At 52.7% G+C, this 17,243-nt stretch overlaps 10 protein-coding genes across 10 annotated transcripts; 6 read left to right on the forward strand and 4 right to left on the reverse strand.

The window, feature by feature from the left end:
- Positions 1-19: 19 nt before the first annotated feature.
- Positions 20-520, forward strand: STEHIDRAFT_30579 (uncharacterized protein; the record flags this gene model as incomplete). Its single annotated transcript, XM_007300293.1, has 1 exon — positions 20-520. A coding segment is annotated over one exon (501 nt), but the record flags the coding sequence as incomplete, so codon positions are not given.
- Positions 521-571: 51 nt separating this feature from the next.
- On the forward strand, positions 572-991 carry STEHIDRAFT_50496 (uncharacterized protein; the record flags this gene model as incomplete). The annotated part of the gene is made up of 1 exon (XM_007300327.1): positions 572-991. The coding sequence occupies one exon, from the start codon at positions 572-574 to the stop codon at positions 989-991; it is 420 nt and encodes a 139-aa protein (XP_007300389.1).
- A 158-nt stretch (positions 992-1,149) lies between these two features.
- STEHIDRAFT_28736 (uncharacterized protein) lies at positions 1,150-1,884 on the forward strand (the record flags this gene model as incomplete). The annotated part of the gene is made up of 1 exon (XM_007300292.1): positions 1,150-1,884. A coding segment is annotated over one exon (735 nt), but the record flags the coding sequence as incomplete, so codon positions are not given.
- Positions 1,885-3,709: 1,825 nt separating this feature from the next.
- Positions 3,710-5,014, reverse strand: STEHIDRAFT_33397 (uncharacterized protein; the record flags this gene model as incomplete). The annotated part of the gene is made up of 1 exon (XM_007300295.1): positions 3,710-5,014. A coding segment is annotated over one exon (1,305 nt), but the record flags the coding sequence as incomplete, so codon positions are not given.
- A 1,002-nt stretch (positions 5,015-6,016) lies between these two features.
- Positions 6,017-6,474, reverse strand: STEHIDRAFT_50330 (ribonuclease H-like protein; the record flags this gene model as incomplete). The annotated part of the gene is made up of 2 exons (XM_007300315.1): positions 6,017-6,131; positions 6,182-6,474. Coding segments are annotated over 2 exons (408 nt in total), but the record flags the coding sequence as incomplete, so codon positions are not given.
- A 2,570-nt stretch (positions 6,475-9,044) lies between these two features.
- On the forward strand, positions 9,045-9,620 carry STEHIDRAFT_27100 (uncharacterized protein; the record flags this gene model as incomplete). The annotated part of the gene is made up of 1 exon (XM_007300288.1): positions 9,045-9,620. A coding segment is annotated over one exon (576 nt), but the record flags the coding sequence as incomplete, so codon positions are not given.
- Positions 9,621-10,305: 685 nt separating this feature from the next.
- Positions 10,306-11,400, reverse strand: STEHIDRAFT_119457 (autophagy-like protein 8 precursor). The gene is made up of 5 exons (XM_007301337.1): positions 11,265-11,400; positions 11,141-11,196; positions 11,007-11,075; positions 10,810-10,946; positions 10,306-10,741 (listed from the first exon to the last, which is right to left on the reverse strand). Exons 1-5 carry the CDS (start codon positions 11,296-11,298, stop codon positions 10,654-10,656), a joined length of 384 nt encoding a protein of 127 aa, XP_007301399.1. The 5' UTR covers positions 11,299-11,400; the 3' UTR covers positions 10,306-10,653.
- A 1,892-nt stretch (positions 11,401-13,292) lies between these two features.
- On the forward strand, positions 13,293-14,334 carry STEHIDRAFT_154286 (uncharacterized protein; the record flags this gene model as incomplete). Its single annotated transcript, XM_007301338.1, has 2 exons — positions 13,293-13,394; positions 13,459-14,334. 2 exons carry the CDS (start codon positions 13,293-13,295, stop codon positions 14,332-14,334), a joined length of 978 nt encoding a protein of 325 aa, XP_007301400.1.
- Positions 14,335-15,052: 718 nt separating this feature from the next.
- On the reverse strand, positions 15,053-15,656 carry STEHIDRAFT_52361 (cytochrome bd ubiquinol oxidase subunit; the record flags this gene model as incomplete). Its single annotated transcript, XM_007300474.1, has 4 exons — positions 15,053-15,148; positions 15,237-15,356; positions 15,422-15,450; positions 15,518-15,656. The coding sequence occupies 4 exons, from the start codon at positions 15,654-15,656 to the stop codon at positions 15,053-15,055; spliced, it is 384 nt and encodes a 127-aa protein (XP_007300536.1).
- A 311-nt stretch (positions 15,657-15,967) lies between these two features.
- Positions 15,968-16,880, forward strand: STEHIDRAFT_75254 (nucleoside diphosphate kinase; the record flags this gene model as incomplete). Its single annotated transcript, XM_007300574.1, has 5 exons — positions 15,968-16,003; positions 16,091-16,205; positions 16,265-16,417; positions 16,507-16,597; positions 16,661-16,880. The coding sequence occupies 5 exons, from the start codon at positions 15,968-15,970 to the stop codon at positions 16,719-16,721; spliced, it is 456 nt and encodes a 151-aa protein (XP_007300636.1). The 3' UTR covers positions 16,722-16,880.
- Positions 16,881-17,243: the final 363 nt, after the last annotated feature.

The following is a 17,243-nucleotide window of genomic DNA, read 5'->3' on the forward strand; positions in this document are numbered from 1 at the left end:
TGAATGGGGTATAGAGGGCCTGTTGGCTTATGTTGACGATGTGTTTGGGGTAGAGGATGATGAGGAGTTGGAGATGTACGTCCCGTATGGTGAGCTCATGCCTCGGAAACAGGCTCGGTTACTCTGCCTGTGGGACTGGATTGGGGTGCCACACGAACAGCGGAAACAGTTACACGGTCGGACGCTCAAGATTATCGGCTTCACGGTTAACCTCGATGAACTCTCGATCTCCATTGATTCTGAATCCCGCCTGCGCCACGCACTCGCCATCCGTCAGTTCCTCAAAGATCGGAAGCGCCCTCTCGTCGAGTGGCAGCGAATCCTGGGATGGGCGAATTGGATGCTGAATGTCGATCCGCTACTCCGGCCCGCGCTCCAATCGTCATATGAGAAGATCAGAGGGAAGAAGGCTCGGAACGCCCCGGTGTTCCTGAACGTGGCTGTGAAGAAGGATCTCGGATGGTTTGCGGACCGGGTGGTGAGGTCGCGTGGAGTGTTTTTGATGAAGTCGTCAGATTGGGGGATCGGAGATGCGGATCAGCACGTCTGGGTGGACGCGTCTGGGTCTGGCATGGGGATATGGTGCGGGAAGCAAAACATAGGCTTCCAAGCGGAGCGGTTTAACCACCCTCGCGCTGCAGGGGGTATTTTCTATTTCGAAGCATTAACGGTTGTTTCTGCCCTAGAGTGGGCTTGCGCACAACCCGTTCGACCTAAACGTCTCGTCATTTTTTGCGATAACACAAACGCCGTCAACGTGTTCGACAAGCTGAAGGCCGACGACCCATATAACGACATCCTCCTTTACTCCATTCAGCTTCGTCAGTACTACGAGATCGATCTGCGCGTTGTGTGGATCCGAAGCGAGGAGAACCCAATCGCAGATGCGATATCTCGATTCGATCTAGGTACGGTACTTCGTCTGGCACCGGGCGCTCGTATCTTTCAGTTTCAACCCCCTCGACTTCCGCTGGGGGCAGCGGGGTTATGACGATCCTTTCCAGATCCCCAAGGTCCCGGCAGTCTCGCCCGTCGTGGTCCTTGGAACGGCTCGTTCGCGAGCGCGCTATCGACGTCTCATTCGCAAAGGATCGGTCGACGAAAGCCTCCTATTCGTCTGCTTGCCAATCCTACATTCATTTCTGTTTAATCCATTCGTTCCCAATCGACCCTACCGCCGACACCCTATCTCTATACGTCGCTTGGCTGTGTACCTACATAAAACCCAAATCCGTCGACACCTACCTTTCCGCTATCAGCTCCGAACTCGAGGATCTCTATCCCGATGTACGCAAGAACCGCCGGAGCGCCCTCGTCAAGAACACTCTTACCGGCGCCAAGAAGCGCTTTGGGACCGACACTAACCGGAAAGATCCCCTCGCGATCGAAGATGTCATCAGCGTCTGCGAGTCCCTGATCGGCCCTTCCCACGACGATCTCCTCTTCATGGCGCTTCTCCTCTGTGCCTTCTACGGGGTACACCGACTAGGGGAACTTGTCGACCACGATCGGCCTGACCTCCGCGACTCGAACAAAAACATCAAACGTACCTCCGTCAAATTCTACGAAAAAGACGAGTGCATCTCCTATTGGCTACCAAAGCACAAAGCCGACGCCCTCTTCGCCGGATCCGAAGTCGTCATCAAAAAGCTCCACGACGACCTTGATCCGGTTCCCATCGTACGCCGATACATCTCATCTCGCGATTCTCGCTTCCCCCTTCACTACCAGCTATTCTTAACTTCCGCCGGGAACCCGCCCACGCGCGCGTGGTTCATGCGTCGGTTCCGTCGTCATTTCACCGGGAATGTCAGTGGTCACTCCCCGCGTTCCGGTGCCGCCACATTCCTCGCCACACTCGGCTGGCCTCGCGATCTCATTCAACGGATGGGTCGCTGGAAGTCGGACGCCTTCGAGATGTATGTTCGCAAGAATCCGGCCCTTCTACAGGCCTTCCTATCCAGTGGTCGCGTACCCCGCCCAATCCCAGCATGACGAACCATCTTTATTTCAAAAGTACTACCCAACATCCCCTACATCATTCATCTTATTCTCAATACTCCAGTAGGCTGTCCGTCCTGCTCGAATCTCACGCCTCCGGGCTTCTTCACGGGCGCCCTCCGGGCGTCCCCCCTCCGGTACCTCACCCCCGTGTGCCGCGAGCCGCTTCGTCGATTGGTCGAGTTAAGACGGTTGTTTTCACAAGTCCAATTCGTACGAAGCAAATCAATCTAATCTGATCTTCCCGCGCCGTCCACGACGCGTGCGCCTCGGCCCCCGAGATGAGTCCCGCGACGGGGAATGCCGACCTGTGGTATAGGGATGTGGCCCGCTGGACGCAGTTTTTGCTCCTCAGTCACCTCGTCGTCCCTGCAGGTCGGTAGTTCTTTTATTACACGCCCCCGGCGTCTTTTTAGATCCATATCTCACCTCTTTGTCCTTCTCGCAGGCACACGAGCTTCTTTTTCGGTACCCGCCCGCCCACATCCTTTTTAATTTTCTGTTTGCTTCTTACTTTAATAACGCTCGGTGCCCTGCTTTTCATCATTTAATGCTCCTTCGGTACGCGCGGTCGCGCTATCGTTTTATCTCACAAAAGTATCTGTTGTTTAGATTTTTCCCGATTTTGCTTTTTCATCATTCTATGCTCCCTCGGTACGCGCGGTTGCGCTATCGTTTCAATCCCACATAAGTACTTATCGTTTACCCTCCTCTAACTTTGTTGCACCACTTAGACTTAATCCGGGCCACACGGTCGTGGGGCCCACCACAAAAGGAAGGTCTTGCCATATGTCTCTGTTCATACGTACGCTACCTCCATCCCAAAAAGTAGATTTCGAGCCTCGGTTCCTCATCCTCGTCTCCTTATAACCCTCATCTTTGTTATTTTCCGTCTGATCTCTTCCTTGTCTTTTCGAATCTTTTTGTTTTCTTTTCTGTTTCGGGTCTCGCATCGTTCGCTCCTCGTTCATGTAACCCGCCCTCGTCCCGTCCGTCCTGCTCGAATCTCACGCCTCCGGGCTTCTTCACGGGCGCCCTCCGGGCGTCCCCCCTCCGGTACCTCACCCCCGTGTGCCGCGAGCCGCTTCGTCGATTGGACCACCCTCAAAACCGTAGCGTTGAGCCTCCGCCGTGTCTATAGGCCTTCGCCCTCTGGTTGTAATTTTATGCATTATGGATGCACGATGTCCGTTTCTTGCGCCACAGGACGTGTCATTTCACACGTGTTTTGCGACAAGAGGAAGGAAGGAAGGAAGGAAGGTTTATTCAGGATACAAAGTGGGCCCTTAAGGACCAATATCCCTATCCGTAGCAAAGTATGTACCAATACACTACTACGGAACCACCAGAGAACCTTTACCGCTGTGATACCAACAATAAACTGAGATAAGTATAATATCTACCAGATAATATCAGGCCTCTCACGGGTTCCAGAACCTGGGGTAAGTACTCTAAATAAGGAAAGTAATAACTACTCGATGCCCTCTATCAATGCTCTCGGTGGTACAAACATTGGCGTACCACCGTATACTCGCAAGACATTATATAACAGTCTACCCAACGCTTTCGCAAACTCCGGCCGATGAACCAAGTACCTCAACTTCTCCGAATCGCTCCACAGGTCCGCACGATGCTGTACACCCGAAATCGCCACCACTGGTTCTTCCCAGAACTGTGCCCGGTATGCCTGAACGTGATCATTCGAGGGGCATTGCAGGATAGCGTGTGTCTCGTCCTCCACTGCATGTACATCCACCTGTACACAGAAGCGACAGAGACGCCATTCCCTCGGGACGTAGTAGGGGCGCTCTCTAGATTGCCAACGCAACATTTCGATCGCCAACGAATGGTTCGAAAGCAGAATGTCGACAAAGGCGAAGCGGTGTGAAGGGATTATCATATGGAGATAGTGTCGGAACAGAATGGCACTCGTGTCGGTCTTCCCATTCTTTGTGATCTCTACGCGATCTTTCAAGAGCCACGTTTTCGGGGAGTTGTCAATGACCGCGCGTACCCAGTGTTCGCTAGAGGCCTCCACCTCCTCGATGAGGCCATCTACGACTTCCACAGTTACGTCGGCCATGAAATCGAAGTGAACGGGGTGATCCAAGCGGCCAAGTGCGATAGCGAGGTCTCCAACCCATCCACTCCTCCCAGTCCGTGCAAGATCGAGAGAGTCGTCAAATGCGCATCGAGCGTAGTGCCGTTGCGGAAGGAGTACGAGGTACCGGAGAAAGCGAAGGGCCAGAATGAGACGTCGATAACGAAGGGGCATGAGTCCTGTTTCAGAGTACAAAACATGGTACATGCTTCGCCGCCTAAGATGCAATAGGCGACGAATGTAGCGGATCTGGACTTTCTCCAGATTCCACAAGTTGTTGAGACAGATGTCTATGATGACGTCACAGGCGGATATGAGAAATGGATCGACGCGGGCCAGATAGAGAATCCTAGCCTCCCGGGGAGGAATAGAACCAACCATAGACTCTGCGGCAAAACAGACATTGGCGACACGTTGGGCGCTCAGGCCCTTCTCCCGATAGTGCAGGGTGAAAATATCGCGTTCGGTGCTTGTAACCGTGATGCCGGTATACTTGTGCTTCGACACCCACTCGACATCCTCCCCATCGAAGGTAAAGGGTTCTTCTGCAAGTGACGGAGTTGGCAAGGGACCGAAGCACATGGATTTCGTCTTTGGTACATTGGTGAGAAGTCCTTTGCGCCTCGTCCATCCACTAAAGTGATCGAGATGGTGCTGTACGGACGGACGGACGGTACCCCATACTGCACAGTCATCAGCGTGTTCGACATCGGGGATGGAGCGGCCGGCCAGTCTTATATCGCCAGGCTGAACCGGTATCCGTAAGTCTGCCATGAAGAGGATCCAGAAGAAGGGGGAACCGGTATCGCCCGTCAGAACGCCAATCGTCGACTGGAAAGCCTCCGATAGCTCCCCGTTCACTCTCACAATATACGCCATTCGTGCATATAGAATCCTCAACCAGTCGAAGATCGGCCCTCCTACACCCATCGCATAAAGGTCGGACCAAAGCGTGGACAGGTCGGTCGAGGGGAACGCGTTGGAGATATCAAGGAAGACAACATATAGGGTCTTTCCTTCGGCCCGAGCTCGCTCGATAGCGCACCGTAGGATGAATATGTTGTTGTTCGTGCGATATCCAGGGCGGAAGCCATTCTGTGAGTCAGGAATGATGTCGTACGCCTCTGCCCATTGGCGAAATCGACGGTCTGTGAGAGCGGTGTGCATCTTGAGCAAACAAGACTCCAATGCAATCAGGCGGTGAGAGTTCGGGTCGATAGGAGACTTCCCAGGCTTTAGGATGCCGGCCAGAAGAGTCGTAAGCCATACGTGAGGAGCATCCAGCTCCGTGAGACACCTGTTAAAGAGCTCACGGAGGGCGTCATTAGGGATCGACGTGAACAACCTGTACGTTGTTCCATCAATCCCAGGCGTTCCACCCCCCGTATGCTCCCTAGCTTTCTCCTTCAGCCAACAGATATCCTCATCCTCCCACAGACGTGAGAAAAACCCTTCCCGTGTGCGGTCACTTGTTCGCTGCGGTATAGCGTCGCAGAGCAGACGAGCATTGGCCAGCGCTTCACCGTCAAATTGAGGGGGTAGAATTGCCGGGGGATTCATACGTGTGCAAAAGTTGTCCGCCAGATCTGCAACCGGAACAGCCAGAAGCCGCCTCTTCGTGTCCAACCAATCACGAATCTTATCCCAGAAAGCCTTGTTATGTCGCCGGGCACAGGCCAAGAATTCCTCAAGGTTTATCACTTGGAGTTGTCGTGTCCGTTCCCGCCCTCGATGAGAGCCAGATCCGAATGCATCATCTGGTAGAAACCCTAGCGGAAAAGCCTCTGGTGGCGGTGGCGCTGACGCCAACCGAGTAACCACCTTCGAACCTTCAATGCGGTCCACGAGATCATCGAAAACCCAGTCCACAGGGAGGTCGACCTCAATTTGGTACGCTTGGTCGAATGGGATAAGAGCGCCTTCGTTCGCCTTTGTGTCCGATCCATCATTTCCGACATCGCCACTGTGGCCCTTCACCCAGCGAAACCAGACCCGAGCCGGACGAGCATGTAGTAGACCGGCAGTAGGACTATTGACGCAATCAGCAACGACATGGACAGCAGTCTGCAAGGTAATCACCGTATGATGTCCGCATTGGCGCACTTCCAGCCCCGCGCTAACATCCCTTCCACCCAATAACAATAAGTGCGTATGACGACTTCATTATCGGTGTAGAGGATGAGTGTTCTCCTCGGGTCCGCTTCTCTAAGTGCGATGTAGACCGCCAAGAGCTCTCCACGCATGTTCGTCTGTGCACCAGGAACACGCGCAGAGACATTCCGAGGGCTATTTGCCGCCCACCAGATTCCAGCTCCTGCCCTCGCTCCATCTCTCCCGTTTCCGTGACAAGACCCATCTGTCCATACTGACATTGGTGCTGTGTCGATATAGCAATCTCCATAGAGCTCGTCACAAGCTTCCGAGGGAGATCGCCTAGCTGCCAGAGTAGCCTCGTATAGTAGATCGAGCTCGGATGGCGGGATCAGTTCCTGCGTCATTGGGTCCCGAGGCGGAGGCAATGCGAAGTCGTGCGTGCGAGCGTTGACCTGCTTAGGGCGCGAGCGTCGTCGAGGTACCACCACTGTGGGCCAGCATAGAGTCAAGGATAGAAGGGCGTGATCCGAGTCCTCGAGATACGGGATGATGGAAAGCTTAGGAGAGAGCAGGGCGATCATCGAGGGTGATGCAATGGCATAATCCACCATAGCGTTTCCGTTCGGTTGAAAAGATGTCATCGAGCCAGGCGTGGTGTCCTCAATGGTAGTCCCATTAAGAATAACCAGCCCGACATCCCCACAAAACTCTACTAAGTCCGCCCCCCGTCGCGTCCTGGTACCGTCCAATGACCTCCTCGGGTACCCATTGCTGAGCGATAACTCAGCCGTTCTCGCATTAAGGTCTCCAACCCAGACCACCCCTTTATCTCTACCCGCTGCACAGAAAGATATCACTTCCTCAGCTCGATCCATAGGCGCCACATCCGTCCAGTGCATCCAGTCCGAGTTTGAAGGGAGGACATAGGTGACAACGAGATAAAAAGCCCCCATGTCGAGAACAAGCAAGTCGGGCCAGCAGAGCTGTTTACACTCAGAGTGCTCAAGCTCTTCTCGGACCAGAATCGCCACTCCTCCCCCCGATCGACCGAAATCCTCAAACACCGGCCTGGGTCTTGAAGATACGTAGCACTTATAGCCGTCTGGCCACAGCAAGGCATCCTCGAACCCCTCAAGTAGCCACGTCTCCTGAAGAGCGACGATGTCGTATGGCGTGATAATATCGAGAAAGGCAGGGTCGCGTATTCGAGAGACAAGATCGCCATGCATGTTCCATGACGCCAAAGAGACCTTCCGCCCCGCAAGACCCCTCCCAGTCGTCACGGTCAACCGACGTCCATCATTCGTCGAGACAGGTATCGGACGCGAAGGATTTGCTGCACCAGACGCTAGAATCGCAGAGCTCGAGGAGGCGACTTGGTTGGTCACGGAACGAGAGCCGGATACACCTAGCTGTGCAGAACTGGAGCTAGTTGAGCATAGCGTACTTGTCAAGCCGTTTGTCGAGGTCCGGGATCCCGCGCAAGATGTTGCAAAGGTGGTAGAATTCCTGAAAGTAGTACTGGACACTGTCTAGGTCACGGTACATACAAACAATGTAAACATCCACCCATATGAACGAATCAGGCAAGAGGCAACCCATTCACCAGTGCATCCATGACATCGCCGCCCTGGCTCGCGAACACAGCCGCCATTTGTCTCACTCTCGGGTCCTGACCGTTCTTCCGGAAAGCATCCACGAAGCGCTTCGCTACGTTGTACGCTGAACCACTGCGGGTGTGCTTGAATGAGAGGTTATACTTGGCCGGGACGGGAGTGAACTCGAAACCCTCTATGGCAAGGGTGTCCGTACCGGGTAAGAGCTCCCCCAGGAGCGCCCGAGCGGACATCAACGGGTCGATTTGTACCTTGGGGCAGGTGAAAAGCACTATGACCGGTGGAGACGGTGCTGCCGCCAAAGTCCTGTTATAACTCTGCCCTTCGTTCCCTCGCGCACGTTTGAACCCCGGCGTCCCGGACTCAGAGTGAACCATGTCAATGGCGCTGGACGCGTCGCGAACGCGCTTACCGATCGCTGAAGAACGCGTTCATCATGCTCGCAATATTCAACTGTTCGACCTGCAGAGAACCACCATTATGGACAATGTCCAACTTTCCTCGATATCTGAACTCACAGGGAGTCAGAAGTTTGCTCTAAAGAAAGGTGCGTAACCTCCATGTCTAACGCAATGAATCGGACTGACTAGGGCGAGCGTGTCTCTTAGGAGGCCTAATCAGCGTCGAGGATCTACTGCTTATGCACCCTCAGGACGTGAAGAGGAAATGCCGAATCGAACATTCGGTCTACCGATCCATTATGGACACAGTCTGTAAGAATTTGAACTGTGGGCCGCGTCCGCTTGGAGAAATAGCGCAAGAAGGAAAGGACATGTTTACGACGGGTGATTCATTACTGGACGAGATGCTCGGAGGAGGCCTGCGGGCTAGGATGATATGGGAGCTTGTCGGTGAAGGGTAATACTCTTATGGTCTCATATGAAACCATCTGTTGACGATGGTCTTGATCTAGAGCTTCCGGGAAGACGCAACTAGCCCTTCAGCTCTCTCTAACAGTACAGCTCCCTCACTCTCAAGGTGGCCTGCACGGTCGAGCATGCTATCTACGAACTCACTCCTCGTTCCCCACACCTCGTCTTCTGGAAATATTGAACCAGCATCCTCTCTTGGCCTCTTCGCCCTCTTGCGACCTCGCCAACATCCTCACTATCGAGACTAAAAGTGTCGATATGCTTCAATTCGTTCTCTCAACGAAACTACCCGAACTGCTTCAGCAGACGGGCTCTCCGTCAGCTCTCACTTCTTCCACTTCCACAAAACCGGACATGCCGGTTCGACTCTTAGTTATCGACTCCCTTGCAGATCTATTTGCTGACGGCGGACAAAGTTCAACCTTAACCCTCGTCGAACGCTCTCGCAGCCTCTCCGAAATTTCCGTAATGCTCCACCGTTTGGCCTCAGAGCATCAGCTCGCTATTGTCGTTGTTAATAACGTCGTAGATGTCTTCAGCACCGCACATGATGCAGACACCGGACAACGAGGCGAGCTGATATACAATGACCAAGCGCGATTTTTCGGCCGTGCGGATAGTCTGGCGGGCGAGGACAGGAAGAGCGCCGCGCTGGGTTTGGTATGGGCGAATCAGATCAACGCGAGGATAATGTTGACGAGGACGGGTAGGAGGAGATATGTGGATGCGAGTGAAAGGGTGGCGGTGAAGAGGGCACGTCCAGTTGGGAGATTGAGGCCGCCAAATTCGTCGTCGTCGGCCTCGGGTCGGTCATCTACGCCTCAGCAACAGACAATCGGATCGCAGGATCAGACGATTTTGGTTCGAAGACTGAACATTGTCTTCAGTTCGGTCTGTTTGCCTGGATGGGTGGACTTTGTCGTCACTTCGCAGGGTGTTGAGACGCTGAATGGAAGCAGCGGTAGGCCTGTAGCCCAAACACCAAGTTCTAGTCGGACGCAACCCTCGACAGCCGCAAAGCACGTATCACAACCAGCTAGGCCTTCGTCTTCGGCGCCTCTATCTGCACCTTCCTCCAGCGGCCCTCGCATGGCGGATGTGGCGATGTTGGACGTCGCTATGGCGGAACAAGATCTACGGGCTGCATCTCCTGAGCCGGAACAGACCTTCGATGATCAACCACGGGTGGAGGAAGAGGAGGAAGAGGATGCGTACTGGAAGGAGGTCGACGATATCGGTGGTTTGGATGAAGCGGTGTTCGAGATGCTGGATGAGGGTGTCGCGCAGGACCCAGCGTTATCCGCTGTGACAACAGTGTCAGCGTCGTGAGCGGACTTGCATGAGTATTGCAGTGCGTGTTACTCAATATCTGTGGATATCTCATAGTCCTTATCATATACTTCTCTTAGTCAATCAGGTATAGCTACCGTTATACGTGTCTACGTTTTTATACCATGGAACTTGCGTCAAGGCTCTATCTGCGATTGAGCAAGGACTCGTCCTACCTGATTGCGACGAGCGCTTATCTGTAACGTTGCATTTTGACGGTCAGACTATTCCTAGCTTCTCAGTGGATAGAACTCGAAAGGAGACGACATTTCTCTCATCCACGACGAGAGGAACAGATTGAAGTTCACGTAAGATGTGTTTCCTATATATAACAATTCTCTTTGTAACGAATGTAGACAGGAACAATACTAGTAAAATACAAAGGCCAATATACGACGAGCAACGCGCAAGAACGACGGAACCAACGATGGGGGATATGGGGGCAGGCAGGACGGTGGCTCGGTGGTCCAGATGACGAGACGCCCCTATTACCCCAGGATGAAGGATGCTAATGTCCTGATCTTCAACATCTACGCCGATAGTCCATTACGTCGATGAGAGAGGCCAGGACATTATTAGATATCAAGATGACGAAAGAAGAAATCCAAAAACAATCCGCGTAACCTCGAGAGAACCAGCATCATGCGTCCGAAGGGAGCTCGACCCATCCTTGTTGACCGAAGGTGTTCTCGCCCGAGTAGCTGACGTACAAGAAGTTATCTTCGTCTCTGTGGAGCGACGTATACGGAATCAGGTATTAGAAGTGGGTGAGATAGACAGAGGAGCGAAAACGCACTTGTGCTCCTCGTAGATCGCGCTCATCAGTGCAGCCGTTGGTGGAAGGATCTCGTCGACGAAGATGAAGATAGCCTTCTCGGGTGCGAGCTTGATACGCTTCCGGATCACGTACACGAACTGTCCCACAGTAAGATCCTGAATGTCGACGAATAGTTAGATCTCTGGTGGTGCTGCAAAACAAAGGACGTGGCGCACCGAAGGCACAAGATACTTCTTCTTGTCGATGGTAGGAATATCTGTCCGATCTGCCTTCTCGCAAATTACCTAGAGTAATCCGCCACTAGGGTCAGATAACACATCACAGTCCTCCAAGTTAGGGAAGTACTGACTGGAATACGATCTGGATACTTCTGCCTGATGCGCTCTGCCTCTGCCTTGCGCTTCTCTGTGAATAAAGAACAAGATATCAATGAGCGGAGATGTCATATACTCCAACTGCGCAAGGCCGCTGACCGAAAGGGTGCTCATCCTTGAACTTGGAACGCATAGTGGTTGATTACGAGTGATAACAAGGTCTAAGAGGTCGTGAAGTTGTGCGATGAGTGTCGGGCAACTGTGGAGGCTGGCGTGGTCTTGGGGCGCAGGGACGATGGCGGTAGACAAGAGAGGCTTATTAGGGAACGAGCGTGACGCCAGTGACTCAACGTTGTTGTCGCGTGTTGGCTTTTCGTCGCCGCAACGGAGCCTTGGCCACCCAAATCTGGCTTTCTCGGTCGCCTTCGCTCGCTCGTTCGCCTTGCCTGTCCGTCTGAGTCCTCTCGAAATACCTTCCAGGGATATGTAAGCTCTCTGCAGAGTAAGCAGCCCATTTCCCTGACTCGCTCAAAGTCATCTCTTTACCGCAGCCATCATGATACAGGGGGAGGTCCGTCCTTCCGGGTGGCACCGCCGTAAGTATTGACAAGGGCCGCGTAAGCGCCACAAACACTTCAAGTTTTCGAAGGATACACAGTCTGACTCAGTAACTATCATATTGTGTTCCTCTTGTTTCTCGTGGATGATTTACCACCTGTCCTTTCGCCCTCAATGCTCACTGACTTTGTGAACAAACAGCCGGAACAGACCCAGTGTCTTGTCTAGGCCCGAGTTAATTCCTGAAGACGGAGTGTCAGCCGCTACTCAAGGACACGAACCCTGTTCTTAGTAATCTATAAGCCTGTCCTCTACTGAAGCATCACCACATGACAAAGGAGGTGATCGTCCGGGAGTTTAACCCAATATAAATGAACTGGCTTCTTATACTCAGCCTCTCAGCTCCTCCGCCAGATTTTACTTTCCGGGCTTGTCTCGAGGCTTCAATTGAAGGATTTATTTCCTAGATAACGCGGCTGACTTTCAACGTTCGTACCTGAAGCAAAGAATATCCATTTGACTAGATGGAACAAAAGCGTGAGTACGTCTGAGGGCTGGACAGAACAGGAAGATCGACTGTATTACCAAGAAATACTGGAGGACTTTGTGACGAGATGCAACTCATATTCGGGTTTCGCAATCACGCTCACTCCGGGTGTTGTATATCTGATCACAACGTTTACTTGTTCAGATTCACAGCGTAGTTCAGTAGTTTCAGCTTTTTGGACTCTGGGCCACAATTTACTACCCGGTGGCGTAAGAAGTGCGCCACTTAATTCCAAATCTGTCCATATTCTTGTTCACACGTGGTCGTGCTGGCAAAGAGGCAGATGTGGCCGTAACTCACCTTGTGATTATATTTTTGACCTATCGTCTGGATATAATTCTATCCTTCAACGCCTGAAGCGACTGTCACAAGGTAGGGTCGTGTCTACCTGAAGGGCGTAAGATCCAAATATTCGCTCCGCGTCTTGGTCGCCGGGTCCGGTACCAACTTTGTAGCAACGGGGAGCATTATGCCCCAAACTACGGCCGAATCGTTCTGGATCTTGACCAAATGACTTTGCCCAGCGAGGCCGCCACTAAAGCACAAAGTTCTGATGGTGACCCAGTCCGTACGTGCATGAATATAGAGTGCGCTTTGTCCGTCCTCAATGGCCCCACGTTTTATCATCGCTGCCCCGTAACTGCTCACCATCGCTCTCATTGGCATCATTCTAGACAGTTCTTCATAAGTTGCGCTCGTTGTCACCGCACTTCTCCCGAGCGATGCCCGGAAACTCTCAAAGTCAAAGATCATCCGACCCATTTGGGTAGGAGCGCTGGCTCCACACGTGGCATGGACCATTGTCCACACAGGCGCAAAGAGACGACGGCATCCCAAATCCGTCGAGGATTGAAGCGAAAGAAGGATGATGGCATGTCCAAACGCTCGGTTTCTCTTTGTCCTACTCTCGCTTGCTTGACATGAACAGCGCAGGCATGGGAAAGTTGAATGATTCAAAAAGCTCGTCTCGTTAGAAGAACTTTTCAGCCAACCTCCACCGACACCGTCTCGAGAGTCGATTGTCGTGAATAATTTGCGAACAATTACACCACTAAAAGTTCCCTCAGTATAACACCTCCGAGATGTCTATGTTCGTTAGCAACTACCAACGCGCCTTCGGCACTGCTCCTTATGCAGGCTGGAGCGGTCACCAACAATACCAAGCTTCGAAATATTCCCAACAGGTACGCCGCCTTTTGCTTTCGACCTACCTCGTCTCGTGCCAATATATATCCCCGGGAATTCTAGGGATACTTCCCTGTTCACATATACTATGACGGTGTATCTCAAGTCCACATCGACCACATTACCGTGGAATTTGAGGAGAAACTCCGCCTTCATGACCATTCAGCCTCGTATCATTCTCATACCTACTCCCACTATGCCGCTTACCCGCATTCTGCCTATCCCACCTCGCCGTACTCTGATGCCTCCGACTCTGAGGACTCCACTATGGACGATGAGTCTTACTACCCCTCAACGTCCTTCAACAATTCTTATCCATCTCTTCCGACTTCAAAAAGCCCGCGTCGAAGGACGAGAAGGAACGATCGAGCAGCCGGCTCCCCAGATCTCGGCGAATTTCATAACGAAGGAGAGGCCGGCCCAATTCGTGCTGGTATCCGTCGTGTCACCACCCAGATGAGACGCGCCTCCGGCTCTCAGAGTCCTTACGACAAGGACGATCGGAATGTGAGGAAGAAGAAGATGTCGTCGAGGAGCGTGAAGTCGGAGCAGAAGCTGACCGCGTTGGCTCGGCAAAAGCGCATGTTGCAGACCGAGATGAGACATCTCGAGGAGCAACTGCACCGGCCAAAGGAGGTCGAGATGGTAGTGGACGAGTCTCCAGCTCGGTCGACGCCATCTCCAGCTCAGTCAACGCCATCTCCACCTCGGTCGACGCCACTAAAGATCAAATGTCCCGGGGGAAAGTCTGTGGGCTTCTTGACGTTGCAACTAGGGAACTATTCCCTTGGGCGGTCGGACGACGACGACGATGAAGAGATGCAGGACGATGAGGAGTTGGTGAGGTTGGTGCCCTATCCAGCATCGGACGAGGACGACAGTGGTTGCGAGAGTCCTGTGTATGAGAGGAGGAGGGTGTTTAGGGTGGGTCGTTCATGAGGCGGGGTGCTAACGCATGTATTGCTTTTTTTCGGTTTGGTCCTGTAGCCCCGCCTCTAGACTGTCGGTGATTGTTTCGTTTCATTCTTCCATCTTTGTTCGTCGTCTCCTGCTTCCTGTTGCAAGCTCATCAATGTAATATCACCCCCGCATAGTCTCTCGCATTACACTTCACCTTTTCAGCATCATCTAGAACAATGTCGTTTCACGGACGTGTACCGTTAGTTATTCCTTTTTATTGTTGATTCCGCATACTTCGCATACTTCGCATTCTTCGCATCCTTAGCATTTCCCCCTCGCATGTCCTGATTCGTATTTCGACGCTATAGCCTGTACTGCATCGTATAAGTCCGTTACCTCTCGACTCGAGAGTATTCTGCCGCATCATCCTCGTGTGATTTGATTCATGAACTGTCGAATAGACTGCAAATAGGAATTGAGACGTGTGAGTAATGCCCGCAATTTCTGGAAGCGCTGGCCTTCGTTCGACGATCGAAGGCAAGTGGCGTGTGGCGTGCATTGACAGAGGTACCAAGGAGCAAAATGTGGGAGGTTTTGACTAGCAACGGCATGCGCTACGCGTAGAGGTTTAAACACACAACCACGATGATGTCATCCATTCATTCAATGAATGTGAGCTTCAGCTCGGGCGATATATAATGGGGAAAAAAGAGAGTCTAAGACCGACCGCCCCGCGTTTTACAGCGCCATGCTACATCTACCGCTTCCTCGAAACCTCCATGGTGTCCCAGGTAGCCCGCTCAGCATTCTCTTGCGCGACATCAACCACGTGAGGCTTGAGATAGCGCGAATCCTGTAGAGTGCCCCGAACAACCGTTTTTGAAAGTTCAGTGAGCAACGGTCGAAAAAGGCGGGGTAAAAGGATGCAAAGCGTGACGCACCTCTTCAGGCTTAGTCCACTGGTCTTTGGGAAGATCTTTGTGTTGGACGCTAGCTTGAGAGGCACGCTTGAGGCGGAATGCACGGTCATACGCTTCGGCGGGTGTGAGACGGCCAAGAGCCTATGTGAGCCATTGGAGGTGAGTTAGCCACCTGGTTGAGCACGGCTTCGGTGGTTCACACTGACCCTCTGGACATCGTCACGTTCCTCAACAACTAGAGTAAAATTGCAGTATATTTCAGTACGTGCTGCATAGAAACATCAAGTACGGGGGAAACGCACGGAGGTCGTCATACTTGAACCCGACTTTCCTGTAGCCCATCTTGTCCACGTACCAGTTTGCGAAGGGCTTAGTCCAGCTCAAAAGGGTGGGCGACTTGCGCACAATGGGGGCGAGCGAGAAGCCCAGAGGTCCGAACATGGTTGGCGTTCTGTAGAGGTTTACTGGAGATTCGAAGTGCGGTGGATGGGATTGGGTGGAGGAGGAACACGGGCCCGGGAGCGGCCGGGAAAACAGAACGTTGTGGCGCAGGCCGGATATGGAAGGCGATTACACGTGTGGCGAGCGGACTTTACCGCGAAGATGGATGCAGACCGATAATGAGAGTCGCGACTGCTATAAACCTCGTCCTCACCGCTCTTCTTCTTCCTCTCCTCTTCATCCACCTCAGGCCATCCACAGCCCCACCAGAACATCCCCCACCAACACATCCCCCAGCTTATATTTCAGATATGTCTGTCCAGGAACGCACCTACATCATGGTCAAGGTTAGTACTCTTCCGCTTTGCCCATTGCTCCATCGCATCGTAGACAAAAACTGATCTCAACGCGATGGAACATTTTGTGTTATATAGCCCGACGGTGTCCAGCGCGGGCTCGTTGGAAACATCATCTCCCGCTTTGAGGCGCGCGGCTTCAAGCTCGTTGCTCTCAAGCTCGTCCACGCTACCCCCGAGCACCTCGAGAAGCGTACGTTTTATCTCGTTTCTCCTTACTGCACAGTGAAACTCACGCTTCGCCCGCTGCAGACTACGCGGACTTGAAGGGCAAGCCCTTCTTCCCTGGTCTCATCAAGTACATGGCTGCCGGCCCTGTCGTCGCCATGGTCTGGCAGGGTCTTGACAGCGTCAAGACCGGTCGTGCCATGCTCGGTGCTACCAACCCGCTCGCTTCTTCTCCCGGTTAGTCTTTCGTACCTTACATCTCATTACCCGCGTGTATGTCTGACACGCTTTGAACGCGTGTTTCCTCCTATCTTTTCGCGTTTTAGGCACCATCCGCGGTGACTTCGCCCTCGCTGTCGGCCGCAACATCTGCCACGGTTCGGACTCTGTCGAGAACGCCGAGAAGGAGATCAAGCTGTATGTCGCGTCTCAATTCTCATTATCCTCTTCGTCTTCTGATTGCTTTACGCACACATCTAGCTGGTTCCCCGAGGGCGCTGTCCAGTACAGCAACGCCATGGAGAGCTGGATCTTCGAGTAAACGTGCGCTACTAGCCTGCACGCCACGTTCAAAAAAGGAAGAAGTCTAGACGCATGTCGCCTGCATCGTGTTCTGCGCTCGTCTTGTGTAGTGTAGGACATGTTCATCGATTGCGATTGTAAACTGTTGCGTGGAAAGATATCAACATCATGAGTTTCCTGGAATTGCGTAAACGACTGGAAGTGAAGAGGAACGATTGTCTTCTCGATCTTTGAGTCTGGATTTCGAGACTGAATGACCAACAGGCAAAGAATTCGGAATAGGAACATCGAACGCAGATCCTCAATTAGCTCGAACATAGCAATAAACGTCCGACAAATTTCGGCATGGAATCGATGGTACCCATACAGAAAAATGTCATAACCATGAATCCAAACCAAAAAGGAACCTGCCATTCGCAGACTGAGCCACTCGGGTTTTTTTCATTTTTATCTTCACAGGAAGCCCGGAATTAAACCTGCAATGTAGCGTGCTCTCAGCCTGCTTGGGTGCCGCGATGTGGCATCGGACTGTGTTGAACCG

The sequence above is a fragment of the Stereum hirsutum genome (genome assembly GCF_000264905.1).
Source record: "Stereum hirsutum FP-91666 SS1 unplaced genomic scaffold STEHIscaffold_3, whole genome shotgun sequence".
Lineage (NCBI taxonomy): Eukaryota > Fungi > Basidiomycota > Agaricomycetes > Russulales > Stereaceae > Stereum > Stereum hirsutum.